At 44.1% G+C, this 19,140-nt stretch overlaps 2 protein-coding genes across 6 annotated transcripts in view; both read left to right on the top strand.

Annotated features, from left to right (window-relative positions):
• Positions 1-17,783, top strand: part of LOC110509723 (calcium/calmodulin-dependent protein kinase kinase 2) — a 31,510-nt gene extending 13,727 nt beyond the window's left edge. The window contains exons 6-17 of one of the 2 annotated variants that reach the window (XM_036968328.2): positions 6,665-6,798; positions 7,108-7,144; positions 7,397-7,418; positions 7,545-7,636; positions 8,899-9,098; positions 9,201-9,254; positions 9,385-9,458; positions 9,542-9,629; positions 9,718-9,849; positions 14,203-14,315; positions 14,741-14,794; positions 15,516-17,783. In XM_036968328.2, the coding sequence (XP_036824223.1) occupies positions 6,665-6,798; positions 7,108-7,144; positions 7,397-7,418; positions 7,545-7,636; positions 8,899-9,098; positions 9,201-9,254; positions 9,385-9,458; positions 9,542-9,629; positions 9,718-9,849; positions 14,203-14,315; positions 14,741-14,794; positions 15,516-15,588 (1,073 nt within the window). In that variant the 3' untranslated portion in view covers positions 15,589-17,783. The remainder of the gene's footprint in view (positions 1-6,664; positions 6,799-7,107; positions 7,145-7,396; positions 7,419-7,544; positions 7,637-8,898; positions 9,099-9,200; positions 9,255-9,384; positions 9,459-9,541; positions 9,630-9,717; positions 9,850-14,202; positions 14,316-14,740; positions 14,795-15,515) is intronic. The other variant, XM_036968329.2, reaches the window with a different exon arrangement.
• Positions 17,784-17,993: 210 nt separating this feature from the next.
• LOC110509724 (PKc_LIMK_like_unk domain-containing protein) overlaps positions 17,994-19,140 on the top strand; it is a 28,213-nt gene continuing 27,066 nt past the window's right edge. Inside the window, exons 1-2 of one of the 4 annotated variants that reach the window (XM_021590787.3) lie at positions 18,019-18,611; positions 18,895-19,019. In XM_021590787.3, the coding sequence (XP_021446462.2) occupies positions 18,529-18,611; positions 18,895-19,019 (208 nt within the window). In that variant the 5' untranslated portion in view covers positions 18,019-18,528. Of the gene's footprint in view, positions 18,619-18,894; positions 19,020-19,140 lie in introns of all 4 variants that reach the window. The other 3 variants (XM_021590788.3, XM_021590789.3, XM_090227022.1) reach the window with 3 other exon arrangements.

Here is a 19,140-nt window from a genome sequence, read left to right on the forward strand (position 1 = left end):
GGTTGTACTCATTCATTACAGCTGCAGTGATGGTTGTACGCATTCATACAGCTGCAGTGATGGTTGTACTCATTCATTACAGCTGCAGTGATGGTTGTACTCATTCCTACAGCTGCAGTGATGGTTGTACTCATTCATTACAGCTGCAGTGATGGTTGTACTCATTCATTACAGTTGCAGTGATGGTTGTACTCATTCATACAGCTGCAGTGATGGTTGTACTCATTCATTACAGCTGCAGTGTTGGTTGTACTCATTCATTACAGCTACAGTGATGGTTGTACTCATTCATTACAGCTGCAGTGCTGGTTGTACTCATTCATTACAGCTGCAGTGATGGTTGTACTCATTCATTACAGCTGCAGTGCTGGTTGTACTCATTCATTACAGCTGCAGTGCTGGTTGTACTCATTCATACAGCTGCAGTGCTGGTTGTACTCATTCATACAGCTGCAGTGCTGGTTGTACTCATTCACACAGCTGCATTGCTGGTTGTATTCATTACAGCTGCAGTGCTGGTTGTACGCATTCATACAGCTGCAGTGATGGTTGTACTCATTCATTACAGCTGCAGTGCTGGTTGTACTCATTCATTACAGCTGCAGTGATGGTTGTACTCATTCATACAGCTGCAGTGCTGGTTGTACTCATTCATACAGCTGCAGTGCTGGTTGTACTCATTCATACAGCTGCAGTCCTGGTTGTACTCATTCATACAGCTGCAGTGATGGTTGTACTCATTCATTACAGCTGCAGTGCTGGTTGTACTCATTCATACAGCTGCAGTGATGGTTGTACTCATTCACACAGCTGCATTGCTGGTTGTATTCATTACAGCTGCAGTGCTGGTTGTACTCATTCATTACAGCTGCAGTGCTGGTTGTACTCATTCATTACAGCTGCAGTGATGGTTGTACTCATTCATTACAGCTGCAGTGATGGTTGTACTCATTCATACAGCTGCAGTGATGGTTGTACTCATTCATTACAGCTGCAGTGCTGGTTGTACGCATTCATACAGCTGCAGTGATGGTTGTACTCATTCATTACAGCTGCAGTGCTGGTTGTACTCATTCATTACAGCTGCAGTGCTGGTTGTACTCATTCATACAGCTGCAGTGCTGGTTGTACGCATTCATACAGCTGCAGTGCTGGTTGTACGCATTCATACAGCTGCAGTGATGGTTGTACTCATTCACACAGCTGCATTGCTGGTTGTATTCATTCATTACAGCTGCAGTGCTGGTTGTACTCATTCATACAGCTGCAGTGATGGTTGTACTCATTCATACAGCTGCAGTGCTGGTTGTACTCATTCATACAGCTGCAGTGCTGGTTGTACTAATTTACACAGCTGCAGTGCTGGTTGTACTCATTCATACAGCTGCAGTGCTGGTTGTACTCATTCATACAGCTGCAGTCCTGGTTGTACTCATTCATACAGCTGCAGTGATGGTTGTACTCATTCATTACAGCTGCAGTGCTGGTTGTACTCATTCATACAGCTGCAGTGCTGGTTGTACTCATTCATTACAGCTGCAGTGCTGGTTGTACTCATTCATACAGCTGCAGTCCTGGTTGTACTCATTCATACAGCTGCAGTGATGGTTGTACTCATTCATTACAACTGCAGTGCTGGTTGTACTCATTCATACAGCTGCAGTGATGGTTGTACGCATTCATACAGCTGCAGTGATGGTTGTACTCATTCATACAGCTGCAGTGATGGTTGTACTCATTATTACAGCTGCAGTGCTGGTTGTACTCATTCATTACAGCTGCAGTGATGGTTGTACTCATTCATACAGCTGCAGTGATGGTTGTACTCATTCACACAGCTGCATTGCTGGTTGTATTCATTACAGCTGCAATGCTGGTTGTACGCATTCATACAGCTGCGGTGATGGTTGTACTCATTCATTACAGCTGCAGTGATGGTTGTACTCATTCATTACAGCTGCAGTGATGGTTGTACTCATTCATTACAGCTGCAGTGATGGTTGTACTCATTCATTACAGCTGCAGTGCTGGTTGTACTCATTCATACAGCTGCAGTGATGGTTGTACTCATTCACACAGCTGCAGTGATGGTTGTACTCATTCACACAGCTGCATTGCTGGTTGTATTCATTACAGCTGCAGTGCTGGTTGTACGCATTCATACAGCTGCAGTGATGGTTGTACTCATTCATTACAGCTGCAGTGCTGGTTGTACTCATTCATTACAGCTGCAGTGATGGTTGTACTCATTCATTACAGCTGCAGTGCTGGTTGTACGCATTCATACAGCTGCAGTGATGCTTGTACTCATTCATTACAGCTGCAGTGATGGTTGTACTCATTCACACAGCTGCAGTGATGGTTGTATTCATTACAGCTGCTGGTTGTACGCATTCATACAGCTGCAGTGATGCTTGTACTCATTCATTACAGCTGCAGTGATGGTTGTACTCATTCACACAGCTGCAGTGATGGTTGTATTCATTACAGCTGCTGGTTGTACTCATTCATTACAGCTGCAGTGCTGGTTATACTCATTCATTACAGCTGCAGTGCTGGTTGTACTCATTCATACAGCTGCAGGGATGGCTGTACTCATTCATTACAGCTGCAGTGCTGGTTGTACTCATTCATTACAGCTGCAGTGATGGTTGTACTCATTCATTACAGCTGCAGTGATGGTTGTACTCATTCACACAGCTGCAGTGCTGGTTGTATTCATTACAGCTGCAGTGCTGGTTGTACGCATTCATACAGCTGCAGTGATGGTTGTACTCATTCATTACAGCTGCAGTACTGGTTGTACTCATTCATTACAGCTGCAGTGATGGTTGTACTCATTCATACAGCTGCAGTGATGGTTGTACTCATTCATACAGCTGCAGTGCTGGTTGTACTCATTCATTACAGCTGCAGTGCTGGTTGTACTCATTCATACAGCTGCAGTGATGGTTGTACGCATTCATACAGCTGCAGTGATGGTTGTACACATTCATTACAGCTGCAGTGATGGTTGTACTCATTCATTACAGCTGCAGTGATGGTTGTACTCATTCATACAGCTGCAGTGATGGTTGTACTCATTCATACAGTTGCAGTGATGGTTGTACTCATTCACACAGCTGCATTGCTGGTTGTATTCATTACAGCTGCAGTGCTGGTTGTACGCATTCATACAGCTGCAGTGATGGTTGTACTCATTCATTACAGCTGCAGTGATTGTTGTACTCATTCATTACAGCTGCAGTGATTGTTGTACTCATTCATTACAGCTGCAGTGCTGGTTCTACGCATTCATACAGCTGCAGTGATGGTTGTACTCATTCATTACAGCTGCAGTGCTGGTTGTACTCATTCATTACAGCTGCAGTGATGGTTGTACGCATTCATACAGCTGCAGTGATGGTTGTACTCATTCATTACAGCTGCAGTGATGGCTGTACTCATTCATTACAGCTGCAGTGATGGTTGTACTCATTCATTACAGTTGCAGTGATGGTTGTACTCATTCATACAGCTGCAGTGATGGTTGTACTCATTCATTACAGCTGCAGTGATGGTTGTACTCATTCATTACAGCTGCAGTGTTGGTTGTACTCATTCATTACAGCTACAGTGATGGTTGTACTCATTCATTACAGCTACAGTGATGGTTGTACTCATTCATACAGCTGTAGTGCTGGTTGTACTCATTCAGACAGCTGCAGTGCTGGTTGTACTCATTCACACAGCTGCAGTGCTGGTTGTACTCATTCATTACAGCTGCAGTGCTGGTTGTACTCATTCATTACAGCTGCAGTGATGGTTGTACTCATTCATTACAGCTGCAGTGATGATTGTACTCATTCATTACAGCTGCAGTGCTGGTTGTACTCATTCATACAGCTGCAGTGCTGGTTGTACTCATTCATACAGCTGCAGTGCTGGTTGTACTCATTCATACAGCTGCAGTGCTGGTTGTACTCATTCATACAGCTGCAGTGCTGGTTGTACTCATTCATACAGTTGCAGTGCTGGTTGTACTCATTCACACAGCTGCATTGCTGGTTGTATTCATTACAGCTGCAGTGCTGGTTGTACGCATTCATACAGCTGCAGTGATGGTTGTACTCATTCATACAGCTGCAGTGCTGGTTGTACTCATTCATACAGCTGCAGTGCTGGTTGTACTCATTCATACAGCTGCAGTCCTGGTTGTACTCATTCATACAGTTGCAGTGCTGGTTGTACTCATTCACACAGCTGCATTGCCGGTTGTATTTATTACAGCTGCAGTGCTGGTTGTACGCATTCATACAGCTGCAGTGATGGTTGTACTCATTCATTACAGCTGCAGTGCTGGTTGTACTCATTCATTACAGCTGCAGTGATGGTTGTACTCATTCATTACAGCTGCAGTGATGGTTGTACTCATTCATACAGCTGCAGTGATGGTTGTACTCATTCATTACAGCTGCAGTGCTGGTTGTACTCATTCATACAGCTGCAGTGATGGTTTTACTCATTCATACAGCTGCAGTGATGGTTGTACTCATTCACACAGCTGCATTGCTGGTTGTATTCATTACAGCTGCAGTGCTGGTTGTACGCATTCATACAGCTGCAGTGATGGTTGTACTCATTCATTACAGCTGCAGTGCTGGTTGTACTCATTCATTACAGCTGCAGTGATGGTTGTACGCATTCATACAGCTGCAGTGATGGTTGTACTCATTCATTACAGCTGCAGTGATGGTTGTACTCATTCACACAGCTGCAGTGATGGTTGTATTCATTACAGCTGCAGTGCTGGTTGTACGCATTCATACAGCTGCAGTGATGGTTGTACTCATTCATTACAGCTGCAGTGCTGGTTGTACTCATTCATTACAGCTACAGTGCTGGTTGTACTCATTCATACAGCTGCAGTGATGGTTGTACTCATTCATACAGCTGCAGTGATGGTTGTACTCATTCACCCAGCTGCATTGCTGGTTGTATTCATTACAGCTGCAGTGCTGGTTGTACACATTCATACAGCTGCAGTGCTGGTTGTACTCATTCATTACAGCTGCAGTGCTGGTTGTACTCATTCATTACAGCTGCAGTGATGGTTGTACGCATTCATACAGCTGCAGTGATGGTTGTACTCATTCATTACAGCTGCAGTGATGGTTGTACTCATTCACACAGCTGCAGTGCTGGTTGTACGCATTCATACAGCTGCAGTGCTGGTTGTACGCATTCATACAGCTGCAGTGATGGTTGTACTCATTCATTACAGCTGCAGTGATGGTTGTACTCATTCATTACAGCTGCAGTGATGGTTGTACTCATTCATTACAGCTGCAGTGCTGGTTGTACTCATTCATTACAGCTGCAGTGATGGTTGTACTCATTCATACAGCTGCAGTGATGGTTGTACTCATTCATACAGCTGCAGTGCTGGTTGTACGCATTCATACAGCTGCAGTGATGGTTGTACTCATTCATTACAGCTGCAGTGATGGTTGTACTCATTCATTACAGCTGCAGTGATGGTTGTACTCATTCATTACAGCTGCAGTGCTGGTTGTACTCATTCATTACAGCTGCAGTGCTGGTTGTACTCATTCATTACAGCTGCAGTGATGGTTGTACTCATTCATTACAGCTGCTGTGATGGTTGTACTCATTCATTACAGCTGCAGTGCTGGTTGTACTCATTCATTACAGCTGCAGTGCTGGTTGTACTCATTCATTACAGCTGCAGTGCTGGTTGTACTCATTCATTACAGCTGCAGTGATGGTTGTACTCATTCATTACAGCTACAGTGATGGTTGTACTCATTCATTACAGCTACAGTGATGGTTGTACTCATTCATACAGCTGTAGTGCTGGTTGTACTCATTCAGACAGCTGCAGTGCTGGTTGTACTCATTCACACAGCTGCAGTGCTGGTTGTACTCATTCATTACAGCTGCAGTGATGGTTGTACTCATTCACAGAGTTGCAGTGCTGGTTGTACTCATTCATACAGCTGCAGTGCTGGTTGTACTCATTCATACAGCTGCAGTGCTGGTTGTACTCATTCACACAGCTGCAGTGCTGGTTGTAGTGTGAGTAGAAGTAGGGATGCACATTTTATGGCTTATAAAAGTTTTGAACAAAGTATTGACAGTGCTGAATAATGACTTAAACATGAACTTACTCATCAGTGCTCTGCTGTATTCGTTGACTCAAGTCATGTTTTTGAAATCTCTCGGTATCAACTTTGATGTGCGTTCGAGGTTTCTTTTCACAGTCTATGGCTCGAGGAAACTGTGCAAACACAGTGATCTGGGCTTTCTGATTGGCCAGCTGTAGGCCTATAGGTACACTTGATTTGCTCTCTGGGCCTGCCAGGTAGGCAGAGTTCTACGTTCAGACACATGAAATTGTTCAAAATGGGAACACTTTGCCTTCCCGGCGCTAGGGCTGCTGAATCAAGTGCACCTACCGCCAACAGTGTGAAAGGAATTTTAAATAATAGGAACGCAAGGCTTTATCGTAGTTTTTTTTACAGAAATGTTTGGTGATCGACTAGGAATGCCTTGGAGATCGACCAGTTGATCGCGATCGAACCGGTTGGTGACCACTGCTGTAGACTAACCAGACCACTACACTTTCTCCCCTCCCTCCCTCCTCCTTCCTGTCCACCTGCAGGGAGACCACCCCCCCGCGGAGCCAAAGCAGCCCCCGAAGGCCCCCCTCAGCCAAAAGGACCGCTAGAACGGGTCTACCAGGAGATTGCCATCCTAAAAAAGCTGGACCATCCCAATGTAGTGAAGCTAGTGGAGGTGAGGCTCTACAATCTGGATGGTGTTTGTCCTCTTAACACAAGCTGTTGTGTGTTGCCAATGCATAATACATTAGCAATACATTGTCACTGTTTGAGTTCAGTGTTATTTTCATGAGACAGGAACCTCTCTGCTTCAATTGTTTTGTCAAAAATGTCATACAATATTATTGTGACTGCTCGTTGGCACCGTGGCACTGTCAGTGATTGCAAGTGGGTTTGTGTTTACAACAGACTGCTAGTATTGTAGTGTGCTGTCGGTCTAGTATGTGTGCTCCTCTGAACCTGCGTCCCTCTCTTCTCCTGCCAGGTTCTTGACGACCCTGGTGAGGACCATCTGTACATGGGTAAGATTGGCCTGATTCTGCGCTTATCAGCGCACACACACACACACACACACACACAGATAGATAGATATAGATATCCCTTCAGTTCACATTACGCAGTCACTGTTCAACATCGTTATGAGGTGTGAGACACACACATCCCACTCACTTCCTAATCAGACCCATTCACAGATTTGATCATTTTAATCATAATAACTAACTAGCTAAAGCGTTGATGATGTAGTAATGACGGCATCTCTGTTCTTTTTACAGTGTTCGAGCTGGTCAAAAAGGGGTGGGTTAATCCTCTTGCTACTGTAATCAGTATAAGCTGGAGTGAGCTCAATCTCGTTAAGCACTGACGCTCAATTTACTGCTCTCTCGCTGTGTCTGTTTGTGTGTGTGTCTCGCTCGTGCACAGGGCTGTGATGGAGGAGTTGCCCACGGACAAGCCGCTAAATGAGGACCAAGCTCGGTTCTACTTCCAAGACCTAGTCAGGGGGATTGAGTTCTGTGAGTGGGTTCTCTTCTCTAATCACAGTACTGTCTGTGCTCTCCCTCTCTTTGTTGCTGCACACCGGTAGCTCACCTGTGTTCCCTATAAATTGTTGTTGTGAATGAAAAAGATTTGCACCCACACCCTGGCTGCGAAGCCTGAACATCTGTGTACGCGATCCCTGACGCAGTGACAATAATACAAATGAAGTAAGCTTCATGCGACCTCTTTTTGAGTGTGGACCCATCGCACCTTTTTTGCTTGTCTGAATTGGCGGGTTTTACGCACCCACCAAACATTTGGGAGAGCACAATGGTCTTCTTCTGATTAGCTACTCTTCTGCTCTTCAGCCACCCACTGCCTCCTTTCCACAATGCACATAATCACAATAGCTTTCAGTGGCATTATTGCACTCAAGCACATCCTAAGTGGCACCCTATTTCCTATATGGGGCTCTGGTTAAAGTAGTGCACTATATAGGGCATAGGGTACCATTTGGGACTATTTCCTATATGGGGCTCTGGTTAAAGTAGTGCACTATATAGGGCATAGGGTACCATTTGGGACTATTTCCTATATGGGGCTCTGGTCAAAGTAGTGCACTATATGAGGGCATAGGGTGCCATTCGGGGCACCCAGGCTTACCACAAGCTCTGTCTTCTACCAGAGCAGTACACACGGAGAGATGGAGGGAGAGAGATGCACTATAAGGGTACTTCAAGCAGCACTCAAACCTCTCTTCCTCTCCCACATACAACTACTCAGACACCCCCCCTTCACTTTAACACAAAGAGTCCTCCTTTCCCTGTATCTTCAGGAGGTGTTATACAGAGGTGTGTTTGTAACAGATTGAGATCGCACCGGAACAACTCACCCACAGCTTAAAATGGTGCCGTTGAATCAGATCCTTTTCAGTGCTTAGTAGGTTGTCAAATCAAACTTTATTTGCCACACGCGCCGAATACAACAAGTGTAGACTTTACCGTGAAATGCTGACTTACAAGCCCTTAACCAACAGTGCAGTTCAAGAAGAAGAAAATATTTACCAAGTAGGCTGAAATAAAAAGTAACACAATAAGAATAACAAGCAGATGGTTATGTGTTTGCGGGCAGAGGGTCACTAGTTAAAGCCGTGCTATGGACAGGGACTGTGAAGGAAGCGATACCGTTTAGCAGCACAGTGGTTACAGAGGGACAAATGACAAGTAGTCAAATGTATGACTCGTTACCGTGAGAGCCTCTGCTAAATGACTAATAATACTGTGCTGTTGTTTTCCAGTGCATTACCAGAGGATCATCCACCGGGACATCAAGCCCTCTAACCTCCTGGTTGGGGAGGACGGTCACATTAAGATCGCTGACTTCGGGGTCAGTAACCAGTTTGAGGGGGCCGACGCCCTTCTCACCAGCACGGTAGGCACGCCCGCCTTCCTCGCCCCCGAGACCCTCTCCGAGACCAGGAAGAACTTCTCTGGCAAGGTGAATGAGCTTCTGTCAGTGAGCTTCTCTCTGAAATTCCTTAAGGGCAGCTGTTATGAGGAAATGATGTGGGTTTTAAGTGAATTCTGTTTCTTCTTATAGGCATTGGACGTTTGGGCCATGGGAGTGACGCTGTACTGTTTCGTGTTCGGAGTGGTAAACCTCTCCTCCTACTCTGCTCTATATTACAATCCACAGCTGCATGATGCAATAGTTCAGCCTTATGACCGATACGGAACATGTTTCACCTGACGAGTTCTCATTTGAATGTGACTCCTGTCAACAGTGTCCCTTTATGGATGAACGCATCATCAGTCTTCATCAGAAGATCAAGACTCAGCCAGTGGAGCTGCCAGAGCAGTGAGTTCTCCATTCAACTCTACTGGGAGGGGATACGATCCATGATTAATGAAGGACCCTAACTCTTGTTGTGGCCCCTACAGTTCAGACTTATCTGATGATCTGAAAGATCTGCTACTGAAGATGCTTGACAAGAATCCAGAGACCAGGATATCAGTACCGCAGATTAAGGTCTGCTTTTTAGTGATTTGCGTGTGTGTTTGTAATGCACCTAGTGTGTGTGGCTGCATCACGTTGGGCCTCTCTCTGCTCCCTCCAGGTGCACCCGTGGGTGACGCGGCGAGGAGCGGAGCCCCTCCCTCTGGAGGACGATAACTGCTGCATGCTGATCGAGGTGACCGAGGAGGAGGTTGAGAACTCTGTCAAACACATCCCCAGTCTGGCCACTGTGGTGAGTGGTGGGAGGAGGACACACACAGGCCACACTGCACTGCCTTCATAGCTAGAATCTGTAGTTGATACTTCCTTTTTTGGGACCATTGATATGTGCCCATTGATTCTTGAAGAATATAACTTATACAGTGGGGAGAACAAGTATTTGATACACTGCTGATTTTGCAGGTTTTCCTACTTAAAGCATGTAGAGGTCTGTAATTTTTATCATATGTACACTTCAACTGTGAGAGACGGAATCTAAAACAATAATCCATAAAATCCCATTGTATGATTTTTAAGTAATTAATTTGCATTTTATTGCATCACATAAGTATTTCATACATCAGAAAAGCAGAACTTAATATTTGGTACAGAAACCTTTGTTTGCAATTACAGAGATCATACGTTTCCTGTAGTTCTTGACCAGGTTTGCACACACTGCAGCAGGGATTTTGGCCCACTCCTCCATACAGACCTTCTCCAGATCCTTCAGGTTTCGGGGCTGTCGCTGTGCAATACGGACTTTCAGCTACCTCCAAAGATGTTCTATTGGGTTCAGATCTGGAGACTGGCTAGGCCACTCCGGGACCTTGAGATGCTTCTTACAGAGCCACTCCTTAGTTTCCTTGGCTGTGTGTTTCGGGTCGTTGTCATGCTGGAAAACCCAGCCACGACCCCGCTTCAATGCTCTTATTGAGGGAAGGAGGTTGTTGGCCAAGATCTCGCGATACATGGCCCCATCCATCCTCCCCTCAATACAGTGCAGTCGTCCTGTCCCCTTTTCAGAAAAGCATCCCCAAAGAATGATGTTTCCACCTCCATGCTTCACGGTTGGTATGGTGTTCTTGGGGTTGTACTCATCCTTCTTCTTCCTCCAAGCACTGCGAGTGGAGTTTAGACCAAAAAGCTCTATTTTTGTCTCATCAGACCACATGACCTTCTCCCATTCCTCCTCTGGATCATCCAGATGGTCATTGGCAAACTTCAGACTGGCCTGGACATGCGCTGGCTTGAGCAGGGGGACCTTGCATGCGCTGCAGGATTTTAATCCATGACGGTGTAGTGTGTTACTAATGTTTTCTTTGAGACTGTGGTCCCAGCTCTCTTCAGGTCATTGACCAGCTGTGTAGTCCTGCTGTGTAGTTCTGGGATGATCCCTCAACTTCCTCATGATCATTGATGCCCCACGAGGTGAGCTCTTGCATGGAGCCCCAGACCGAGGGTGATTGACCATCATCTTGAACTTCTTCCATTTTCGAATAATTGCGCCAACAGTTGTTGCCTTCTCACCAAGCTGCTTGCCTATTGTCCTGTAGCCCATCCCAGCCTTGTGCAGGTCTACAATTTTACCCCTGATGTCCTTACACAGCTCTCTGGTCTTGGCCATTGTGGAGAGGTTGTAGTCTGTTTGATTGAGTGTGTGGACAGGTGTCTTTTATACAGGGAACGAGTTCAAACAGGTACAGTTAATACAGGTAATGAGTGGAGAACAGGAGGGCTTCTTAAAGAAAAACTAACGGGTCTGTTAGAGCCGGAATTCTTACTGGTTGGTAGGTGATCAAATACTTATGTCATGCAATAAAATGCAAATTAATTACTTGAAAATCACATTGTATGATTTTTTGGATTTTTGTTTTAGATTCCGTCTCTCACAGTTGAAGTGTACCTATGATAAAAATTACAGACCTCTACATGCTTTGTAAGTAGGAAAACCTGCAAAATCGGCAGTGTATAAAAAATACTTGTTCTCCCCACTGTAAATGCCTCATGAGTTTAGTTCAACTGTCGCACCCCATCAGAACCCAACATATAAACCTGTTTTGCTCCAATGTTTGTTAACATCGTAAATGTAAACGGACACTGCACAGCCTCAAAACATGGTTTTAAACTATAATTTTGATATCCATATCCCTGTTTATGAATTAAAGAGTGGTTATATTTCTCCAGGCCCATCCCTCAGCTTTTTATCAAAACGGGCGGGGTAAATGCGTTGATATTGTTTCAGTTAAGGATTCTAGCTTTAACACTGGATTAAGCATGATAGCACGGGATTAAACATGATAGCACGGGATTAAACATGATAGCACTGGATTAAACACGATAGCACTGGATTAAACACAATAGCACAAGATTAAACACGATAGCACGGGATTACACACAGACGATGCAATCTTAACCACACTGCCCTAACCCATCTGGACAAGAGGAATACCTATGTGAGAATGCTGTTCATCGACTACAACTCAGCATTTAACACCATAGTACCCTCCAAACTCGTCATCAAGCTCGAGACCCTGGGTCTCGACCCCGCCCTGTGCAACTGGGTACTGGACTTCCTGACGGGCCGCCCCCAGGTGGTGAGGGTAGGTAACAACATCTCCACCCCGCTGATCCTCAACACTGGGGCCCCACAAGGGTGCGTTCTGAGCCCTCTCCTGTACTCCCTGTTCACCCACGACTGCGTGGCCACGCACGCCTCCAACTCAATCATCAAGTTTGCGGACAACACAACAGTGGTAGGCTTGATTACCAACAACGACGAGACGGCCTACAGGGAGGAGGTGAGGGCCCTCGGCGTGTGGTGTCAGGAAAATAACCTCACACTCAACGTCAACAAAACTAAGGAGATGATTGTGGACTTCAGGAAACAGCAGAGGGAACACCCCCCTATCCACATCGATGGAACAGCAGTGGGGAGGGTAGTAAGTTTTAAGTTCCTCGGCGTACACATCACAGACAAACTGAATTGGTCCACCTACACAGACAGCATCGTGAAGAAGGCGCAGCAGCGCCTCTTCAACCTCAGGAGGCTGAAGAAATTCGGCTTGTCACCAAAAGCACTCACAAACTTCTACACAATGCACAATCGAGAGCATCCTGTCGGGCTGTATCACCGCCTGGTATGGCAACTGCTCCGCCCACAACCGTAAGGCTCTCCAGAGGGTAGTGAGGTCCGCACAACGCATCACCGGGGGCAAACTACCTGCCCTCCAGGACACCTACACCACCCGATGTCACAGGAAGGCCATAAATATCATCAAGGACAACAACCACCCGAGCCACTGCCTGTTCACCCCGCTATGATCCAGAAGGCGAGGTCAGTACAGGTGCATCAAAGCTGGGACCGAGAGACTGAAAAACAGCTTCTATCTCAAGGCCATCAGACTGTTAAACAGCCACCACTAACATTGAGTGGCTAGTGCCAACACACTGACTCAACTCCAGCCACTTTAATAATGGGAATTGATGTAAAATATATCACTAGCCACTTTAAACAATGCTACTTAATATAATGTTTACATACAATACATTAGTCATCTCATATGTCTAAGTATATACTGTACTCTATATCATCTACTGCATCTTTATGTAATACATGTATCACTAGCCACTTTAAACTATGCCACTTTGTTTACATACTCATCTCATATGTATATACTGTACTCGATACCATCTACTGCATCTTGCCTATGCCGTTCTGTACGATCACTCATCCATATATCTTTATGTACATATTCTTTTTCCCTTTACACTTGTGTGTATAAGGTAGTAGTTTTGGAATTGTTAGTTCTGCATTGTCGGAACTAGAAGCACAAGCATTTCGCTACACTCGCATTAACATCTGCTAACCATATGTATGTGACAAATCAAATTTGATTTGATTTTTGATTTGATTAGCACGGGATTAAACATGATAGCACGGGATTAAACATGATAGCACGGGATTAAACATGATAGCACGGGATTAAACATGATAGCACTGGATTAAACATGATAGCACGGGATTAAACATGATAGCACGGGATTAAACATGATAGCACTGGATTAAACATGATAGCACGGGATTAAACATGATAGCACGGGATTAAACATGATAGCACTGGATTAAACATGATAGCACTGGATTAAACATGATAGCACGGGATTAAACATGATAGCACTGGATTAAACACGATAGCACGAGATTAAACATGATAGCACTGGCTCAGAACTCACACTCAGGCTCATTTCCAGCAGGCAGTCTCTTCGTGTACTGGGACAAGAGGCCACACTTTACAGTTCACAAAAGATACCTTATGAATGTTCATTCATTGATTTAATATCATCAGTTTCCTTTCAGCTCTTTTGATTGTTTCATCTACAATTACTGTTGTACAGCTGGGTAGTTACACTGGTTACACAGAAGTTATAAAGTCATTAAACCACGAGGGCGAACTTGATATGAAGTGTTGTAACTAATAAACGACTGTTTGACCAGAAAAAGTGAATGATAAACGTAGGACATTTGTTCACAGCCACTCTGCTCTGTGACAGGTGTCAATCTTAACTCTGTGGTGTAGCCCATTCAAATGTCTCTCTGTCTCTGTAGATCCTGGTGAGGACCATGCTGAGGAAGCGCTCCTTTGGGAACCCCTTTGACTGGGGCCGCCAGAGAACCGAAGACCGAGGCACCGGTCTGTCTGCACCAGGACACGTGCTCACGTAAGTTCCCATCTCTTAGGCCTTTTACACTGCTCTCTAGTCAGTAGAGAAACATCTTTTCTAAACAGTTAGGGTTGCAAAATATCTGTGTTTTTCTCAGGTTTTCTCAAAATCCTGGTTTTGGATTCTGGATTTTCTACTTATTTCCGGAACATTTCTGGAAAACCTGGCAATTTTAAGATAGTTTCCAGAAATGTGCAATTCTACAATCACTTAATAATGTAATGTAGCTTCATATTGCAATAGAAAAGCTATTTTGTACATGGCTAACTATTCTTATCTTGCGAAATTGATTCTTACTTGTCATTAAATTATAGTAGGATGTCACGTAGATGGTGTTAAGATTTACTTGTGATATACTCGTCTGTGCTTGCTGTAGCAACCTCTTAATCTGCCCCCCCCCCCCTCCCCCTCCTGCCCGCCAGCAAAGGGAGAGCGGGCAATGTGAGATGCTGCTACATTCATAGTAACCAAAGAAGGTAAAGGACTATGGGCCTGCCACTGCCTTGCCTGCCTATCTAGCTCAATACTATTCAAGTGGTATGAAACTCACTTAAGTCCATAGGCATGAGTGGTGTTTGTCGTCAAGTGCTCCTGTGTAACAGATCAACATGCAGTCAAGGGAATAATTATAGCCAATACACAGGGGTACTTGAAACCATGTCTGGGAACCTCTTGCTGATCCCCAACTGGGGTGACCTGGGGTTCCCGTACGACCAAGTGCAATCTAAGGTGTTTCTGGTCAAGTGTGAACTGTACAGCAATGAGCAGAGCAGAAACCGTCAAGTCAGCAAATTAGAATGAATCAATCTCATCCTTGGCCAAGCACTTATAGAACTGCAGCCTAAACACTTTCCCTGTGAAAACCCTGATTTAAATTTGGCCGAATATCTGTATTTAAAAAATGGGTCATTGATTCCTCCGCATGCAGCATCACAATACCCTCCTCCCTCCCAAGGACATACCAGTGAACTACTTTGATGTTGTTTTTTAAATCTCTGACCTGAATGTTCAACTAACAGCTTGCTAAGTTCCCTCTCTGCTCAATCTCTCCAGTTACGTAGCTAACAAGTGAATGGTTCCACTCAGTTTCCCAGCTAAACTGAGGTTAACTAGCTGTATCTCTACAGTGCTAGAATTGACACAGGTACTTAGCACTGGTGGCTGTATTGAATTCTGCTCCTCCGGTTTGTTTCCTAGGAAACAAGAGAGCGGGGAGGGCATGAGAAGTATGGACCTGCCCTTGGTGGGCGAAGATGAGACTCTTTCCTGATGCGGTGTGGTTTGTCAGCGCGAGGGTGAAGGCATGCTAGCGAATTATGTTGGTTGAAGACACTAATGTATTTTGTGGAGGTGGACAGGACTGTTATAGGGATGTGACGGGAGCCTGAACACCCTTTTGGTGAAAGCTCCCTCCTGACTGTCACTCACTAACACCCATCTGTAATGCATGCTCATGTTTCTAGTCATAGCATGCTCTGTCACAGGCTTCTGATATAAAGGTCTGTATTTTAGCCTAGGTACATGTGTTTCTCCAGGCCTCCTCCGTTTGAAAAGGCTCTCACGTTTACTACAGGGGTATGGGGGACGGTTGTACATTTTCAAGGGGCGACCCCTGTCCCCCACATATTAATAGAGCAAGTTACTTAACTATGATTGTCTGGACCACTCACCATTAATGTGGACAGTTTTGTAACGATAAACAGGAGAGGTTTATTGAAACGAACAATAGATTTACTACATTCCTGGTATGCATGTGGGTTTGTTTCTTTCCCAGTGCAGCCATTGTTTACGCTGCACAATCATAGAATTAGTTATCCAGGCACAAACTATTTATTTGATTCATTCAGTCCTCACTAATGGTTTGTTGTAAAATGTCTCCCAGTTACTACAACTGGTGAAGAGCTTTTAAAAAATGCCGTGTTTTCTAACGCACTTACTTCTTAAAACGTGTGGCGGGCCAAGGGAGATGATACAATGTTGAAGCTCAAGCCAAAATAATGTGTTTGTGGCATGTTTGTTTCTTTAAGTTTTTTATATGGTAATAGATTGACGGGTGTGGTTTTTAAACCTCTCATTTTCAGGACACCAAAAATAAATTCAATTGTGTATTTTGTAAACTAATAGCAAACACCTTTAAAACAAGTGACTATTTCTAATTGCAATGTCATTGTGAAATGATAGGAGTTATTGTCTCTTACAAATGAATTTCACTCCCAGGCATATCGTGTGGCTGCAGACCTCTTGTACAAATCTATGCATGACATATCTGTTACGGAAGTGTTGGAATTCGTTTGAATTAGATAAAGTTGTCATCAGATATGGTAAGATACAAACGTGCTAGTAGAACTCAGACATTGCCACTGGAGTGCAACTCTTTTTCCATGGCTAAGCGGTCGAATGATCTTCCTAGTTGTCTTGTGGCATGTTTTAATTTTCTTTTTTTAATGTTTACCTCTTGCCTTTTTTTTGCACGTAGATAGACTGTGTTTGTGTATGGATAGCTACAGTCGCTGGACATGTTTGTGGTTCCATAGTATATCTTTGAAACAACATTAATTCAACAATTAATGCTTCCAACATACAGATTTTTTTCAGCACCAACGTGTTGAATGTATGATAACGGTACATATATATTTTTTGGGGGGTGGGGGGAGGGGACATTTCTTGCATGTCACTACTGTATGTTAAAACAATCTGAATTGAATGTTGTGTGTTTTTTAAGACTTATTACTTACTATGCATACGAAATGTCACTGTGGTGCAGCGCTCCACCCTGTCATTGGTCTGTCATGTATACTGTGTTGTTGGAGGGTACAGTATCTAATTGAGGTCTCTGTATACAGTAGCTGACCACTTGGTATGGCAGTACCTGTTTGGGGATCTCACCATCTTGTGTAAAATGTTCAGGAATAATATGATGGAATATTAAAAGGAAGGAGAAGATACTGACTATGACCTCAGTCCAGATCAGAAGCGGCGGTTAGAGCGCTGGGCCTGTGACCGAAAGGTTGCTAGTTTGAATCCCTGAGCCGACGAGGGAAGAAAATGAAATGACAACTTATTTTATCACTCCACATGAAAGTGCTACCCTCCCCTTCATTATATCATAGAAGAGGTTGGGTTTGACTACAGGGCTGAATTAAATGCAACCCACGGAACTCTGTATTATATTTGTATTTATACATATATTTCATTTTCCCTTTTTGTTTCAGTCTTTGCCCAATCTTATTGAAAGGGCTAGGATTACCTTTATTGTCCATATCACACAATGTACTGTAGCATAATGCCATCCATTGTAGTGAGAGCTTTGGTGCCTCTACCCAAATGCATGCCAACATACTATACAAATACCATTGAATTGTCATAGCATAACAGAGCTTCTCACAAAACAAGAGCTCATAATAATTGAATCTATTGTATCCAGTTCATTATTTGAGTAAATTACAGTTAACTTTCTGCAATGTCTCCCGTCTCTGTCACATTATTTTTGGGTGCTTTGCTGTCGGGTATTGTTGAAGCACTTGGACACACGTTTTCAGGCCATCATGGGTAATGGCCATACTTTATGAACATCAATTTGTTACACAAGATGACCACCAGAGTGCGTCCTATGCCATTTCATGATACAATATGGACTGCATATTCACTGCCTCGGGTCAAAAATAAATGCCTATAGCTGAATAATACTCATAGGCCTAATAGGTGAATGTATTATAAGAGTTGTATAAACCAGCTGCAAGCAAACTTGTTGAATGTCTATGGGGAATTAGTTTAACATGTGGAATAGGGATGTTATTCAATAAATCAAGAATTGTTCAGTTATTGCCGGGTTAACATTTTGGGAGGTCATCTAGACTTGCTTTACAGAACACAGAAGTGAAAAGGTTATGAGAACAAACGGTTCTTTGGAATACGAAAGTTTCCCATTGCGGCAGCTGTCTGGGGTGGGGTGGGGGGGGCAGGACTGGGCACCGCTGTCATTGGTCTCACTTTTTACCGAGTGACCGGTTGAAGGGCAGTGTGTCATGTAATTGCAGGGAGGCAACAGATAAGGCATACATGTAATCTGATTTCATCAACCTGCGTGGGTTCAGTTTCTGCACAACAACTGAACCCGACGGTGACTGATTGGGATTGAGGCATTGTTTACTCTGTTTGTGAGACACTCGCATGAACGCGCTAAAAGTGTTGCGGAGCTGGCGCAACCTCTATGGGGAAATATTTATTTTCATCTACGACGCAGCCAGGGAAGTTCATTGAAGAAAACGCTCAACTATACAACAGTTTGCCGCAGTAAGTAGTAAGGTTCGAATGATAGGTGACGTTAAGAATGAAATCATATCCCAATATAATTAGAAATGTTACGTAATATCTTATAGGTCCCTATGTCATCCATCCAGATTACACAAGCAGCCTACTGAAAGTGCAATAATAGTTTTATCACCAATAGTGGAATGTTTCATGTGTATCTTGTGGTGTGACAGTGACACTTATTTGCATGTTTAATCACCTTTAGTTGCGTTGTCCCCTGTCTGTGGCTTTGTGTTCATAATGTTTGTGGTCTGGTCTCTCTCAGCTGCTGGACAAAGGTACTAACTTCTGCTGGTCTTGCTTGTGTTTACACACACTGTGGGACTGACTGTGCAACCCTCCTGTCCACCCATCACAAGATGCATATGAATAGCTTACTGAATCGATGGAGTAAGTAGTACACTCTTTTAGTCCATCCATATGCTTGCCATAGCTTACCTACTATTAACTTACTTTATTTTCTTCCGTTGCCCTCAATTCCTCCAGATTCCTGCCCTTGAAAGAAAATAAT

Source organism: Oncorhynchus mykiss, chromosome 29 (assembly GCF_057628025.1).
Source record: "Oncorhynchus mykiss isolate SJ-2025 chromosome 29, ASM5762802v1, whole genome shotgun sequence".
NCBI classification, from domain to species: domain Eukaryota; kingdom Metazoa; phylum Chordata; class Actinopteri; order Salmoniformes; family Salmonidae; genus Oncorhynchus; species Oncorhynchus mykiss.